This window comes from Manis javanica, unplaced genomic scaffold (genome assembly GCF_040802235.1).
Source record: "Manis javanica isolate MJ-LG unplaced genomic scaffold, MJ_LKY HiC_scaffold_25, whole genome shotgun sequence".
Taxonomy (NCBI): domain Eukaryota; kingdom Metazoa; phylum Chordata; class Mammalia; order Pholidota; family Manidae; genus Manis; species Manis javanica.
The window spans coordinates 629,390-643,651 of record NW_027332171.1 but is presented as its reverse complement, the minus strand read 5'-3'; the positions used below and the strand labels follow the sequence as shown (position 1 = coordinate 643,651).

The following is a 14,262-nucleotide window of genomic DNA, read 5'->3' as shown; positions in this document are numbered from 1 at the left end:
TGCTGAACCTATGTCTCAATTTTCTCATCTTTAAAATGGAAATTACAATATTACTACATAGATTTGCTGGGAGGGTCAATAGGTTTACTCTTTGAGTAGGTTTACTCTTCAATGTTCCAAAGTGAAGTGAAGCGCCCAGGCCTACCACAATGATCAGATGATGTCTGCTACTCCAAGACAAAATGGAATTAAACAATGTAAAAACTCATTATTCTGCCCCAGAGCCACCTGTGGAGAGTAATTTTGATGTAGGGCAGGACTGAACTCTTCTGTTGAACTCAAGACATATTATTAGCTAAGGACAACTTCAAAGCTTTGGATTTCTCTTTCTATGACAGTCATCAGCAATCCCAAATGACCTCTTGGGAAGTTGATAAATTACAGAAGAGACTACTAGCTCTTGGGGTAAGTCAGCCCTGGTTAAATGTTTGGTTCAAGATGGGAGAAAATACCATGTAGAAAAATTTGTTTATGCCTAAAAGGGGAATTTCTGAGTTGCTTAGCACCAAGTCAATAACGTTGCTCCTTTGAGAAAAGACTGGGGCATCTTTAGACGGCGGGAGTGGAAATGCAGAGGCATAATCTTAGCGTAGAAAACATCCTACCATGTGACACTGGGGAATCGGCTCCAACCTGACCGTGCACCTCAGGAGGCTGGGCTCTAGGAACTCATAGTCCACAGTTTACATAAAAAAATTGGGTCAAGGGAAGGCTGAGGGGAATGCTGGTCACTGCCTGCCTCCATCATACTGTGGCCCCAAAGCATGTGGAAGGTAGTTTGACTCCATCTGTTATCAGCCAGATCTCCCTTCCTCTTCTGCCAGTTCCCAAAGGAGTTGGTGAGAATGGAAAGATGTTGGGGGGAGGCGAAGATGAGGGGTGGCCTCTAGAATTGGTGGGAATAGCGTGAAACAAAACCTCCAGGGAGAGCTCCTGGCCCATAATTTAGGCTTGAAAATATAACTGTTTCAAGCACAAATATCTCCTTTCAGATGAAAATGAAAATAATCTCTTCTCAATGTCCACTCGTATATGACCACTGTGCTTTATTTTTGTCTCTTCTCAAGGCTCTGGAGATCCTGAGTGGAGCAACAATTCTGGTTGTGGGTGTTTTTCTGGGTGCCATACAAGGCATATTCCAACTCTTTGAGCAGTACTCTTACTTCACCTTGTACACAGGCTATCCGATATGGGGCCCTGTGTTCGTGAGTATTCCAGTTCCCCTGAATAGAGACCATTCCTTAGCTACCACTGCTAGAAAAGTGTTTGCTTATTTAAGTATTGTTCTCAGGGTATTTGAAAGTTGCCTGCTAGGGGTTTGATTGGTCATTCTTGACACAAACAAGTTTGAAAAAACGCCCTTCTTTCTGATTAAAAGAAATCACATTTGCTGCACACAGATTAAGTCTCAAACATTACTTAATGTTCATATATTAAATGTATGAATTCCAAGAAGACTGAATGAAAAATGAGCATTGGTGAATTGTCTTGTGGTGCAACCGAGAGTCCTGGTCGGGGAGATACGAGATTCGCCTGTTTTTACCGTCTGAAAATCAGGAGAGTGATTTCCCCTCGGTGGGAAGAAGTGTAGTAAGTTAAACGGGATTTTAGTCTAGGTGCTTTGAGAATATTTTGAGTTCATCTTTGTCATATGATATTACCTAGCTGACAAATCATTTTTTTAAAGTGGTTAATAGGAAGTATTTATTAATCAGACACTTTTTCTTGTTTATTCTGGGATTAGACTCTTGAGATTTTAGTCATGTTGAGTCTTGAACAGAATATGAAAACAAAGTTACTGCTATGAAATCTAAGATCAGGAATTTCAGTTGAAAATAGTGAATAAAACATGTACTGGCAAATGAAGAACGAAATCTATGACAAGTCTTGGGCTCTAATTTTTCAAGATTTTATTTTTCCAAAATCACTGGCCTTCAGATCTCCATGAAAAAGAATTTGCTCCTAATTTGGCCAAAATCTATTAGCCCAAATCAGATTTCATATTCTGATGAAAGATTATATTCCATCCCAGGATAACGCCAAGAATGTGTAATTTGGATTTAATATTTCTGAAATCTTTAGGGAGTTAGTGTCATCATTTTGATGGAATAGTTAGAATCTTCATTTTTCTGGAAAATCTTCAATATATATTTGCTCTGCATGATGAATTCTGACTACCTAAATGGGAAATTTCCATATTATAGAAAAGAATAAAGCAGTGTCTCAGTTATTCTATTTGAAAAGAGTTTTTTTTTCCTCAGAAAGTGAGGTCAATTTGTCAAAAAAGCAGCCATGCTCAGGGAGCTGGAGTTTAGTTTCCTCAACAGTAAAATTCTGATATAACCATTGAATTCCCTTTGCTGGAAGCTTCTCTCTGGCTCTGCATCACCCACTGAGCAAGGTCTAAGGTCCAGGACTGGCACAGAGCCTTCACATCTGGCCTTACCTCCAAGGGTACCCCCATCTCACCACTTCCCTCTGAATGCACGCCCTGCTGTATGCTGACCGGGAGGTTCCCTGTTTGCCCAGTCTTTCTCTGACTAACCCTTACTAACTGTGTGACTTTGGTAAAGATTTTTGAAGTGTCATCCTTCAGTTTCCTCACTGGCATAGTATAAATGATATCAGGACCTTCTCTTTGGGTCACTGTGAAATTAAATGGGATGATGTATATCAAAACCTTAACTATTGTTAATAATTTAAGTGCTTTCTGTATGCTGGGCATATATCTAAGCCCCATCCTTGTATTATTTCATTTTATCCCCATACGGTTACAAGGCAAATAATATTAACAAGGGGATATGCACATCTCTATTTTACAGAAGAAAAAAACCTGAGGCATGGAGGGTTTGATAATCTGTCTGAGGTTACAGAATCAATATGAGCTGAAGACAGGATCAGAACACAGAGCGAATGCTCTCAACCATGAAGTATCATGACTCTAGAGTTTCCTGCAATAAACTCCTTGTTGTTGGAGATAGAATTCAAAGCATGTCCCTTCATGTTTTGCCAGATTCAATAGATTCAATAACTGAATTTTAAGTAGCAAGCTTTTGTACTCCATGATTTTGGAAAATTTCCCCTCAGCCATTGTAGTGGCTTTGTAAATGTTTGTGAGGTTTATGAGGTAAAAAACAATGACATTTTTTAGAACACTGTGAACATGTAAAGAACTCAGCTTATCCAACTGGAGTAATGGAAAGAGTAATGTATCAAAATAATAAACTAAGAAGTAGTTGATATGTCAATGTAGACACTTAGATTTGTAAACTCTCTTTTAGAACGCCTAGTCCAAAAAAATCAAAAGGTTATGAACTATGAGAAGCTTGAGTAAAAATCACTGAATGATATTACATATGCATATATCCTTATGCATATATATATGCATAATAATAGTGCTTTAAAAATATGTGTTTGTTATGTTTTTAACGTATCCACACTCATGCAAACCTGTGAAGAGCCAGACATAAAAAAACTGTTATAAATTTACTAAATATTGAAATTAATTATGAATGTTATTTGCATAAAATCATGAGAAAACATCATGTTTGCAATTTTGTGTCCTAAGACGTGAGTTTTAAAAAGTGGTTTTGTATGATTATTGCTAGATGTCTGCTAATCAAGGAAGGACCAAGAAAAAATGGTTGAGACCTAATATTCCCTCCTCTGTTTCATTTTCTATTTTTAGTTTATTTTTTCCGGATCCTCATCTATTGCAGCTGGGAAACACCGTGAAATAGATTTGGTAAGGAGGCAATTTTTCCAGTTTTTCTATGATCATAGGACTAAAAATAAATTAACCATAAATAGTGGAATAATAGAGGTTGGTGAATCCAACTGAGACTCTGAGACTCATTTAGTCGCAAGAAAATGAACTTTTTTCTACCACATTCTGATAATAGATCATCAGAAAACCATATAGACTATGAAATGATTACTGAGATGGTGACTGTGAGTATTTTCTGAATCTGAAGCTTGCAAAGTCTTCTTGATTTTTATGTGTTGGTAAATTTGACCCACTGTAATTATTTTGAATGTACACTCTCCCACCACTAGTTCCACAACTGAAAGCCATAAATTCTATTTCTCTAGTAATTCATTAAACAATTACAAATTCTCCTTATGGGAGAATTATCTACCCATTCATACGATGAGTCTATTCATTCTCCTCCCGCCTAGACGGCTATTTCACCTTTATATTCTATCAAACACAAATCCCCTTTCTGTTATCTTTACTCTCTGTTGATGACCTTGATTCCCATTCTGAGAGACTCAAGCCACTGGAAGAGAACTTTCAGACCCCCACTATAGCATATACTTCATGAATCAGTTCTGTACCCGTATCTAATTTTGCATTCTGACCTCTTATCATAGGTCACCTCTCTGTGATTAACAACAAAGCCAACTTTCCTAATGAATACTAGATTCCATTCCTTTATGCCCACACAACTCTATCACTCCAATTCTCTTTCTAGTACATCTTTTAATTAGCCTATAAGCCTCCACTTATACTCTCAAACGAAAACCTATCTTGACCTTATTTTCTCCTGCAGGTACAGGCACAATTTGTTTCCCTTCTTTGGCTAAACTCCTTGAAGAAACGATATCTACTCTGATTCCTTTCTACTGAGTTTCAACTAAACCTACTCCAATAAGGCCTTTTCTTCCCTATCACTCCTCTGAATCTCTTTAAGACCCCTGAAGACTCCCACACTGGTGACACAGAGGTCAGCTCTCCATCCTCGTCTCCCCTGACCCATGAGCAGCGGTCAGCACACGGGGGTCACTCCCTCCTCCTTCCAGTAGTTTCTTCACTTGGCCTACAGGACACTCGGATTGGCTTTTTCTCCTGCCTTTGGTCTCTCCTTCTCGATTTCCTTCCTTGTTCTTTCTGGACTTTTAATGGTTGGGTGCTCCAAGGTCAATTCTTTCTCACCTGCTTTGCCTAATCTTTTGGTGATTTCATCCATTTTCATAACTTAAAGTAACATCTGTATGCCCACAACCCTGAATAAATACTTGCAGCCCAGATCTCTCTGCTGAAATGAGACGGGCATCTCTGTTTCCACTTAGAGTTCTAAAAGGTCCAAAGCTCTGCTCCTAGTCTTCGTCAGGCCTTCTCCACCCTCTGTCCTCCTCACGTCCGCTGATGGGAGCTCCGTCCTTCCAGATGCCAGGACAAGGCCTTAGAGTCACCCCTGATTCTTCTTTCTATGACAATCTTGAATCCAATTTGTCAGCAGATCCTGCTGGACAAATGGTCAAGCTAAACATCTTTGTGCTGATAACCCCTCATCCAATCTACCATCATCTTCCTGAATTGGACTCCCCTCTTCTATCCCTGGCCCTCTCTAAACTAGTCTCCCTGGGACCATCAGAGCGCTCCCTTTGAGGTATCTATTTAATCGTGCCACCCCTTTGCTCAGAACCCTCTAGTAAGAACCCCGGTCCTTCCCAGGACCCGCCAGGCCTCCTGCTCCCCTGCAGCTCACTTCCTCATCCTGGCTGTTTGGTCCCCGCCCTCCAGCCCCCTGGCCCCTCCTGCTTCCCGAGCTCTGTGGCCTCATCTCAGGGCTTCGAGCTGCACTGAATGTTTCATGTGACACGGACTTCCCTGCAGACACCCTCCTGGCTAGTCCCCCAGCTCTTCACTGCCTCTCCTCTTTTGCCATTCCCGTTAACAGCACAATCCTCCACCCCTCTCTCCAGATTTAATTCCAGAGCCTCCGCATTTTTCTCTATTATCCTACAGTACTTAATCGCTTGAAAAAATACTGTATAGTTTACCTATTTGCTTGTTTTCTTTGTCTTTACGGGTAGAATGTAAGCTCCATGATGACGGTGGGGATCTTTGTTTATTGATGTTTGCCCAGCATCTAGTATACTGTGGATGTGGAAACAATCTTCAACTGATATTAATTTTAAAAAACTGTAGCCAGAGGAAGGAACTATGTGCTGCCTGTAATAATTGAAAATTTGTATTCTTTTTTAGATCCGCAAGCATGTTTGGATAGACATCGTCAGTGCTATAATGGCAGTAGTTGGGTTTGTTTTGCTCGCAATAAATTTAGCACATAATAACGAGGTACTGAAGAATTGCTCACTCTCAGAATCAGCGGACTTATGCCTTTACATAACCACTTCAAACAATGTATGTTTAAAACTTATGTTTAATTACAAAATATTTCAAATAATCTTTAATGTACAGACAAATAATATATCAAGTGCCATGGTGCCTGGATTTGAATCTTGGCTTTGTTACTTATTAGCACTGTCTTCAAGGGTAGATTAGATAAGCTCTCTGGGTTTTAAATTAATCTTCTTTGAAACGGGGATAGTGTAGCACCAATCTCACAGGGTCAGTGTAAGGATTAAATAAGTTAATACTTGATAAACAATTAAGACAGTAAACATTGTGTTAAATTATTATTAATATTACTGACACTACTACCACTATTACACTCCCCAGACCAAAATATTAAAAAATTTTGTTTCACATATTGCTTAATAGAACTAACAAGGGAGATTTACAGTTTTCTCTGTGGTCTGGGATTGTCAAATAATTACTCACTGAAGTCTTGAATGACTTCAATTTTGAATTTGAGTGTGTTATTTTAAAAGGAAAGTTCTTCAATAACTTTCCCATATTATTTTTGTTGTTGTTTTTGGATAGGGATTCTCCCTTTTCTGAGGTCCAGTTAGAAATTAGTATCTTGTTTCATTCCTCCATTTTCCCCATGATGATTTATGAGCTGTACTTGCTGACTCACTCCTAACCCTTCTGTTTGCTGACTCAGCTGTCTGCTTCTCTAGCATTGAAAGATCTTATGGAATAATGATTTATGGGGTTTCTGGGGTTGGTGTTCTTATGTTCTTCCCCTAATTGTCTTTCTACTTACATGGGTCAAATTTTCCCTTTCTTTTTTTTTGCTGTTTTCCCTCCAGAGCAATTCTGTGCTTGGTTCCTCAAGGGGCCTCAGTGATAATGGAAGGATCACCAGCCTAGTGAATTTGTGTTTAACATCTCAGTTTAGTGTTTCATTTCCAGGGATGTTTAAATGCCCAAACACCTTACGAAGGTCTATTAATGAAATGGTGAGGGATCAATTTTTTCCATTTTCCTGAGATGCCAATTCATCTCCTTAGTTTACTGTTACTCAAATTAGTAGATGCTAGTATTAGGATCAGAATTTTGCCTCTATAGCTTCTTCCCCCATGATTACTTCATATGAGTTCATAGAGAAATACAATGTGTCATTCTGTCCAGGGAAATTGTGTGCATGTTTTTAGGTTGACAGTGTTTCTTCCATAGAGTCTGGTGTATATCAGTGCTTCTACTCAATTTATGGTTCACCTTTGCTCTTCTCTTTTATGGAGGGCAACTACTCTCATTTGGTTTTCTGATGACATTTTTCCTTCGGATTGTTTGCATGGGTTTGATCTGAGGCATCATATTCTCTAGGGCCTGTTGTCTATAATGCTGATCTTTACCTTGATGGAATCCTGTGTGGCCATCTCAATGACAATCATGTGGTGTAAAAGAAAACTATCGGAATCATCACAGGTGTGTTCGCTTAGATAACTAAGGAATCACATGGTCTCCAATCTCCTCTAGGGTTTAGCATTGTTTCTGACTCTTAGAATTGGAAATAAACTTTAATGTGGAAATGATTTGTGGGGTTCCTGGAATTAGAGATGTCACAGGTGTGAGAGATGAAGTCTGGAAAAGACTTCTGATGTGAAAATTCAAGAGGAAACTTAATGTCTAAGAGTATAGTTTTTTAAATATAAATAGAATCAAGGGTAATTACTTTCTTGCAAGTTTTCACTTTCTAGCTGTGTATCCAGGAAAAATCATGAACTCTTTTAGATTTTAGGTAACTTAACTGTAACATGGAAAAGTATTCATTCTCTTCTGATGTTTGCTGTGAGAACTAGGTACATAGTACCTCATCACAGTAAGAATCAGTGAATGAATATTATTGGTGATGATCCTGGTGAAAACAGGAAGGGTTGGAAGGTGAGGGAGGCACTGAGCCTCATCTTGGAGATTGAGGTTGTTTTATTTTCCAGGTGACTTCTTCACCTCCCAATCATGCGGAGTCAGGAACACCTACTGATGAATAGCTGAACGCCAGGAAAATCAATCTCCAACTTCCAGGGAGTAATAACGTCATCCATGAACTCAGGAGAGCATGGCCCAGGAAATGCAATCCTGGCACCAACCTTCAGAAACTTGGACATTTGACTGAATCCTTTCTGTTCTAACTCTTAGTCCCATTATCATGTCCTGGATATGGAAGGACAAACATGCTTCTTTAAGCATTACTGGTTTTGTAACTTCTAGAATCACACTTCAAAGTTGTCCCCAGAAATAGTTTCTCTTTCTTCCTACCCACTTACTTCTTTGTTCCATAAGGTTTAAAGAAGGTAGGCAGAACAATCCGTATCTTGTGTATTCTCCCTAAAATACCACTTCCAAATACCCACTGAGAAAGCAAATGGATCATTTTTCTTCATTAAAGAAAAATGCTTCTTGGCTGTAGCTGACAACAATGTTGCAAATACAGTCAAACAAAAAATCATCACCGTCAAGATGAATTTTCCCTCTATTTGAGGTAGGGGGTCAAGCCTCACAGGAGTGATTTCAATCAACTGCTCAGATTCACATGTGCCATAGATAATGATGTAGTGACGCATATTAATGTGTAGACTGGGGACTTTGGAGCAAGATCAACATTTGTTCTTTGAAGGATGATGAGCAGTAGAGAGAAGTACTGAATAAGGCGTTGGGACTATCACAGATATGGTTTTAGATTCTGATACTGTCACTTATTACCTGTGTGCATTTGAGCAAGTTACCCAACCTCTCTGACCTGTATTTGCTCATCTGCAAAATAGGTGTAATAATGTCAGCGTCCTCCTCAGGTGTCATGAAGGGTAAGTAGAGGCACAGTGAATGTGAGGGGCACCCACCCCACCTGCTCACTGATGCTGTCTTGCTGGTCCTGCTGGGGCAGGTGAGGCTGAGGTGGGACATGCCCGTGAGCAGGCAGAATGACAGCCCCTTCTGCCTCCGCAGTGGCCCCTTCTACACCCTCCTGTGACGTCAGTGGCCATCTTTTCATGGTGGTGATTTGATGTTAAACTCCTTCTGGTACATCCGGATTTATTTATAAATATACTGCTGTAGTTCTTATATTTCTGATTTATAACTCCCCCCTCCTGACACTAAACTGAGTCCTCCACAATGTCTAAAGTTCATCCCATAAGTTACTCTTAGTTCTTTGAGCACAGATTCTTCCACACTTCTCTCTAGTAATTCTTGCCTCTCTTCCTCCAAACACACACACACACACACACACACACACACACACACACACACACACACACACACATTTTATTTGTTTGCTCATCCATTCAGCATCATTCAGGGAGGGCCTCCCCTGTGCCATGGGCTCTGCTGGGAGTTGGCATATGACAGAGAACAAAGCCTCGCCTCTGCTCTCAAGCTGCTCCTTGTGGGAGACACAGACCCCCTGTCTACAGAAGTTACAGAAAACCTATAATAAGGGTTATGATAGGAAGAATAGAAATCTTTGGACACACACAGGAAGGGTTTCTATCCTAATTAGATGGGATGTCAATGAAATCCTTGGTTTTGTAACTTTTTTAGAAGACTTTTCTTCTGTACTGAGAGGTCTCAGAGTAGACTGGGAGTGAGATGATTAAGAAGAAAAGAAAGAAAGGGGGAGACATGCAAGTGTCTAACTAGGGGGTTTGGAATGTTCAGGAACTAATTAGAGAATTTAGTGTGTCTGACTTTGATATGTTGAGGATCAGATGGCAAGATATAATTTTGGAGAGAGAAGTGTACATATTACAGGAGATTATAGAACAGCAACTCAGTGAGTCTTAAGAAGCAATTGAAAATTTATGGAGTGGTGTTGAACTGACATTAGCTTGTGGGAGCTGATTTTAAATTTTACATGGAACACATGTCAATACATTGTTGGGAGCTTGAAATTGGCTATGGGGGGAGTATTTACACCTCAGAGATTGTCAAAAGAAACTATCACATTATCACTTTCTCTCCCTCCCTTCATCTGTGCAAAGTCTATTGTTAATTATCTACCAGCACTGCCACTGGAGAAGTAAGACAGGTCTATACTTTATGAAATTCAGAAATATCATTCCAGTTGCAATGTAGAGTGTGTTGGAAGGAATAAAGGCAAAGAAGAAAGTTAGTTATAAGTAGCATAGTAATATTTGTATTATCATCTTTCACTATTAAGCTCTACTTTTCCTATTATGTTATAAATAAATAAAATATTGCTTTGTATTTAAAAAAAATCTGCTAACAAATTTTGATCAAAACATTGACAGCCTGTAGTGGACACTGTGATCGCCTCTCCAGCATTCATTCTATCCTCAGATCATTGTCAACCATGAGACTCAGGTGGAGTTAACCCCACCCTGTGCTCTAGGGAGACACCGTGGTAGCTCTACATCCATCAGGACAATTCCATGTGTAACTGTGTTAGCCCATGAAATTCCCCTGGTCCAGGGCTTGATTCAGTTGTGGAGCCATCATGAGTAAGTTGGGGATTTTCTTTGACAAATCTGAAATACAGCCTTCCCTCTCACCATATCTGTGAATGGGGATTCACTGGGACAGGTAGCATTAGCAGCCATGACAAAAACCAACCTACTAAGCTGAAGGCAACACAAGAGAATTTCAGGAAATAGAAATCAAACTCCAATCTAACCACACCTGCAATTTAACCTATGTCTGCAATTGGCAGTCTCACTAACACATAAATTTGGTAATTATTATTTAAATAATATTTCTTGCAGTATCTTCTCCCATTCTGATGCTTGGTTTTATTTTGTTGTTTTTTTTCTTAACTCTTGTTATGCTTCTACCTATACTGTTGTTTTAGTCCTATTTATTCAGTTTTCATCATGGTTTGTGCATTTCAACAAGAAAATCATCCTTCTCTCAAGGCTATGGAGACATTATTTTATCTTTTCTTATTGAAGTTTTAAAGCTTTTCTTTTTACATTATGAGTTTAACACATGTGAATTTACTTTTTCTATCAAGCATGATGTCATCATTATTAGCAACAGCAGCCTTTTATAAAGTTAATAATTCTAGAACTTTTCCTTGACTATCCCATCATTTAAAATATCCAAGTTCACATACATGCCTGCACCTAAAGGAACTTCCTAGTCCAGAGATATTGTTATTGTAGATATTACACATTGTTTTAGATGCATAATATAATTTACTTAAATTATTTTGCAGCAATATGGATGAACTAGAGGACAGCATTTATGTACAATTCTTGTTATCTTTAGGCTTAAGATGCACTGTTGGGGAGATAAAAATTTTCCTCTATCCTTCAAGGTTCATCTGGTTGATCTAAGAATCAAATTGACATGAGACAGATAGACAGGAGAAAATGAAATCTAATTACGTACATTTGGGGAATCCACACAGACATGAGACTCCAGACTGTCAGGGATAATGAGGCATATATGTCATCCTGAACTAAGGAGAAGAGGGTAGGAGTCCCAGATTTCAAAGGAAAAGGGAAGCAATTCCCAGGAATATGACAGAGTAAATGTCAGATAAACACATGTTTGAGGAGCCACACAGAAACAGTGGAACACAGAGAGGAACGTTAGGAGACTTTGCCACCCCTCCCTGTCCACCACTACTCGTTCACATTATAATTATCTACGGTGAGAGCTCTCCTCCTGGAGCAGTTCTCAGCCTAGATTCTTTTCACTCAGTTGGTGGGGAGGAGGTCAGAGTTCATTCTGAGTCTTCTGGGCCTTGATTGTTTTCAGCTCACATGTCTCAGTGGCACACCTTGGGGCAGCCTGCCCTTGGCCCTATAAATGCAAGGCTTGTTTTGGGTGACCTCAAGACAAATAGATCTCCCCACCTGCCCATCTAATCTTAAAAGTTTATAAGGAAGCCTTAGCTGGGTTCAGTCACATATACCACCCAGTTGATCTCGATGCCACATCAGTATCTCAAGGCTGTGTCCTTGGGGGACCCTCTGGGAGCAAGGCGGGCGTGTGGAAGGCACATCCCAAGGACGGGGAAGGGAGTGAGGAGCTCTGACTGCTGGGGTCCAGCTCATGGGTCAATTGGCAACCAATCTTTTTGATCACCTTCCCCGACATAGCACCCTAATGACCGGCTCTTAGGTCTCATACGACCCTTCTTCTATAGTGTGCCCTATGTGGACGCAAGGGGTTTCACTAGGACAGAGACGGTTCCCTTGGCTGCTATCTGGCTGCTCTGGAGGCAAATGCCGCAGTAACAATACAGGTACATGTAAGAGAAAACACAGATTAGGACAATGATTTCCAAAATTGGTGGCAACTGTTTTCACCAAGATCCCTGATCCCATCCACTGTTCAAATCCCCTAGGCTGGGGGAGTGGATCACTCAGGGTGTTTACTTGTGTCTTCATGTGACGTTATAATGACACATTAGCAGGCTCACCTGGTATAATCACGTAGCATCCTGTTTGGATAATGGCTCAGGTGTCTCCTTGCAAAGCAGTAATAATGCTCAAGGCCATCCTATTCTGGAGGACAGCAGTTATCATTAGAGACATTTCAGTGTTCAGTAGGCACAGGCTTAGATGCTATCATTTAAGGCTTTGGGTGAATGTAGTAAGGGCTCTGTGTGCATTGCAAGGTCCTCCAGGCCGATGGAGGAGACAAAGAGGGCAGCCAAAAGATCATACCAGTGGAAAACAGAACATGCCCATGTGGCCTTGAGGACAAGAGGTTGGCAGCTTTAGGAACCTGACCTGGTGTGCATCCTGTACATGTTGGCCAGGGAGGCAGCACTGCCAGGTGTGAGGAGATGGACTGGGGGAGGGATATGCCAGACCAGGACCCCCACCTTCTCCCCTCTTTCAGTGGTGCCTGTTCCATTCCAGGCATGTTGTTTTCAATACATCCAGCTTGCAGCAGGACAGTGGGCTCCCGGTGGAGACTGAGTAGTTACTCCTCCCCCAGGGGTGTGAACTTATCCATCATGGAGGACATGACATTGCAAATTCCAGTAGATAACGCTTTTCCTAGGCATAATGGCACTTGGTGTTCTCAGCTGCAGAGCATGTTGATCCACTGTGATGGGGGGCAGTGGCTGTTTCCTGAGACTTCTATACTTCCGTGGTGTAAGGTGCCTATACTGTGGTCCCTGGTCTGGCATATGGGGCAACAGGCCCCACTAGTTGATACTTACAGTGAATTAAAGTCTGGGACAGTACTTCAGTTCACCAGGCCAAGGTGGTTTCACCTATTAATAATTGATGTCTGTTTAATGTTTATTTGTCATCAACTTTCATGCTTACAGGTTATAGAGGAATTAGAACCTCCAGTTAATGTTATGTTTTTTTGCCTACTCTTGTGTATCATGACTTTGGAATGTGACTTCCAATAACTGTCCAGTAAATGAGGGCACCTATGCATGATAGTCTGTTTCTCTAATTCCCTGACTGTGGCAGCCTGGTTTGCACAGTGACTGCAGAAACCTTCATGCTAGATGCAGCCTCCACACAAACCAAGGCATGTTTAGAGGGGAGAGTGTAATACATTTGCCAAACCTCACTGGTTGGGAGCTCCAGTGGATGGCCTCAGACGCCTTGTCTGTTGCCTTGGGCATGTTGAGAACACACAGGACATGTTGTTACTGCATTAACTAGGTCACTGTATTTTTAGGGCAATCTGGCATCCTTGGCAACATACCATCCTGCCTGGGTGCAACATTGGCTGCTCTTTATATGCTCCCAGTCTGCAATCTACTGAAGGTCACTCAAAGAATTTGTTATCAAGTTCATGGCCCTTCATGTCTTCATTGTTGCATTCTTGAAATCATCGCATCCCTGTTAGTCATTGTGCTGTTTAGAAACTAGATGACTCAGTGAGGTCATCATTCTCTCTGCTCCCTGTCTTCCCATCCTCAAGCAATCATGATCTGTTTACAGTCACTGTAGATTAGTTTGCATTTTATAGAATTTTCTTTTATTGGATTTATACAGCATGTTCTCTCTACTGTCTAGCTCCCTTCACTCAGCACAATTATTTGACTAATCAATGTTGTTGTTTTATCAAAACTTCATTCATAGAGAGATAGTTTGTCTCTGAAAAATATCATATAGGCTTGGCACTGCTAAATACTTAGAACTCAGATGGCCTGTTGAGGACTCTCTTTGAACCTCTGCCATATT

General features: G+C 40.5%; 1 protein-coding gene across 2 annotated transcripts in view; it reads left to right on the top strand.

The window, feature by feature from the left end:
* Positions 1 to 11,005, top strand: part of LOC108407330 (membrane-spanning 4-domains subfamily A member 3-like) — a 37,350-nt gene extending 26,345 nt beyond the window's left edge. The window contains exons 3-8 of one of the 2 annotated variants that reach the window (XM_073228322.1): positions 339 to 405; positions 1,068 to 1,103; positions 3,689 to 3,745; positions 5,993 to 6,151; positions 7,463 to 7,564; positions 8,074 to 11,005. In XM_073228322.1, the coding sequence (XP_073084423.1) occupies positions 355 to 405; positions 1,068 to 1,103; positions 3,689 to 3,745; positions 5,993 to 6,151; positions 7,463 to 7,564; positions 8,074 to 8,127 (459 nt within the window). In that variant the 5' untranslated portion in view covers positions 339 to 354 and the 3' untranslated portion in view covers positions 8,128 to 11,005. Of the gene's footprint in view, positions 1 to 338; positions 406 to 1,067; positions 1,206 to 3,688; positions 3,746 to 5,992; positions 6,152 to 7,462; positions 7,565 to 8,073 lie in introns of both variants that reach the window. The other variant, XM_073228321.1, reaches the window with a different exon arrangement.
* The last annotated feature ends 3,257 nt before the right edge of the window (positions 11,006 to 14,262 follow it).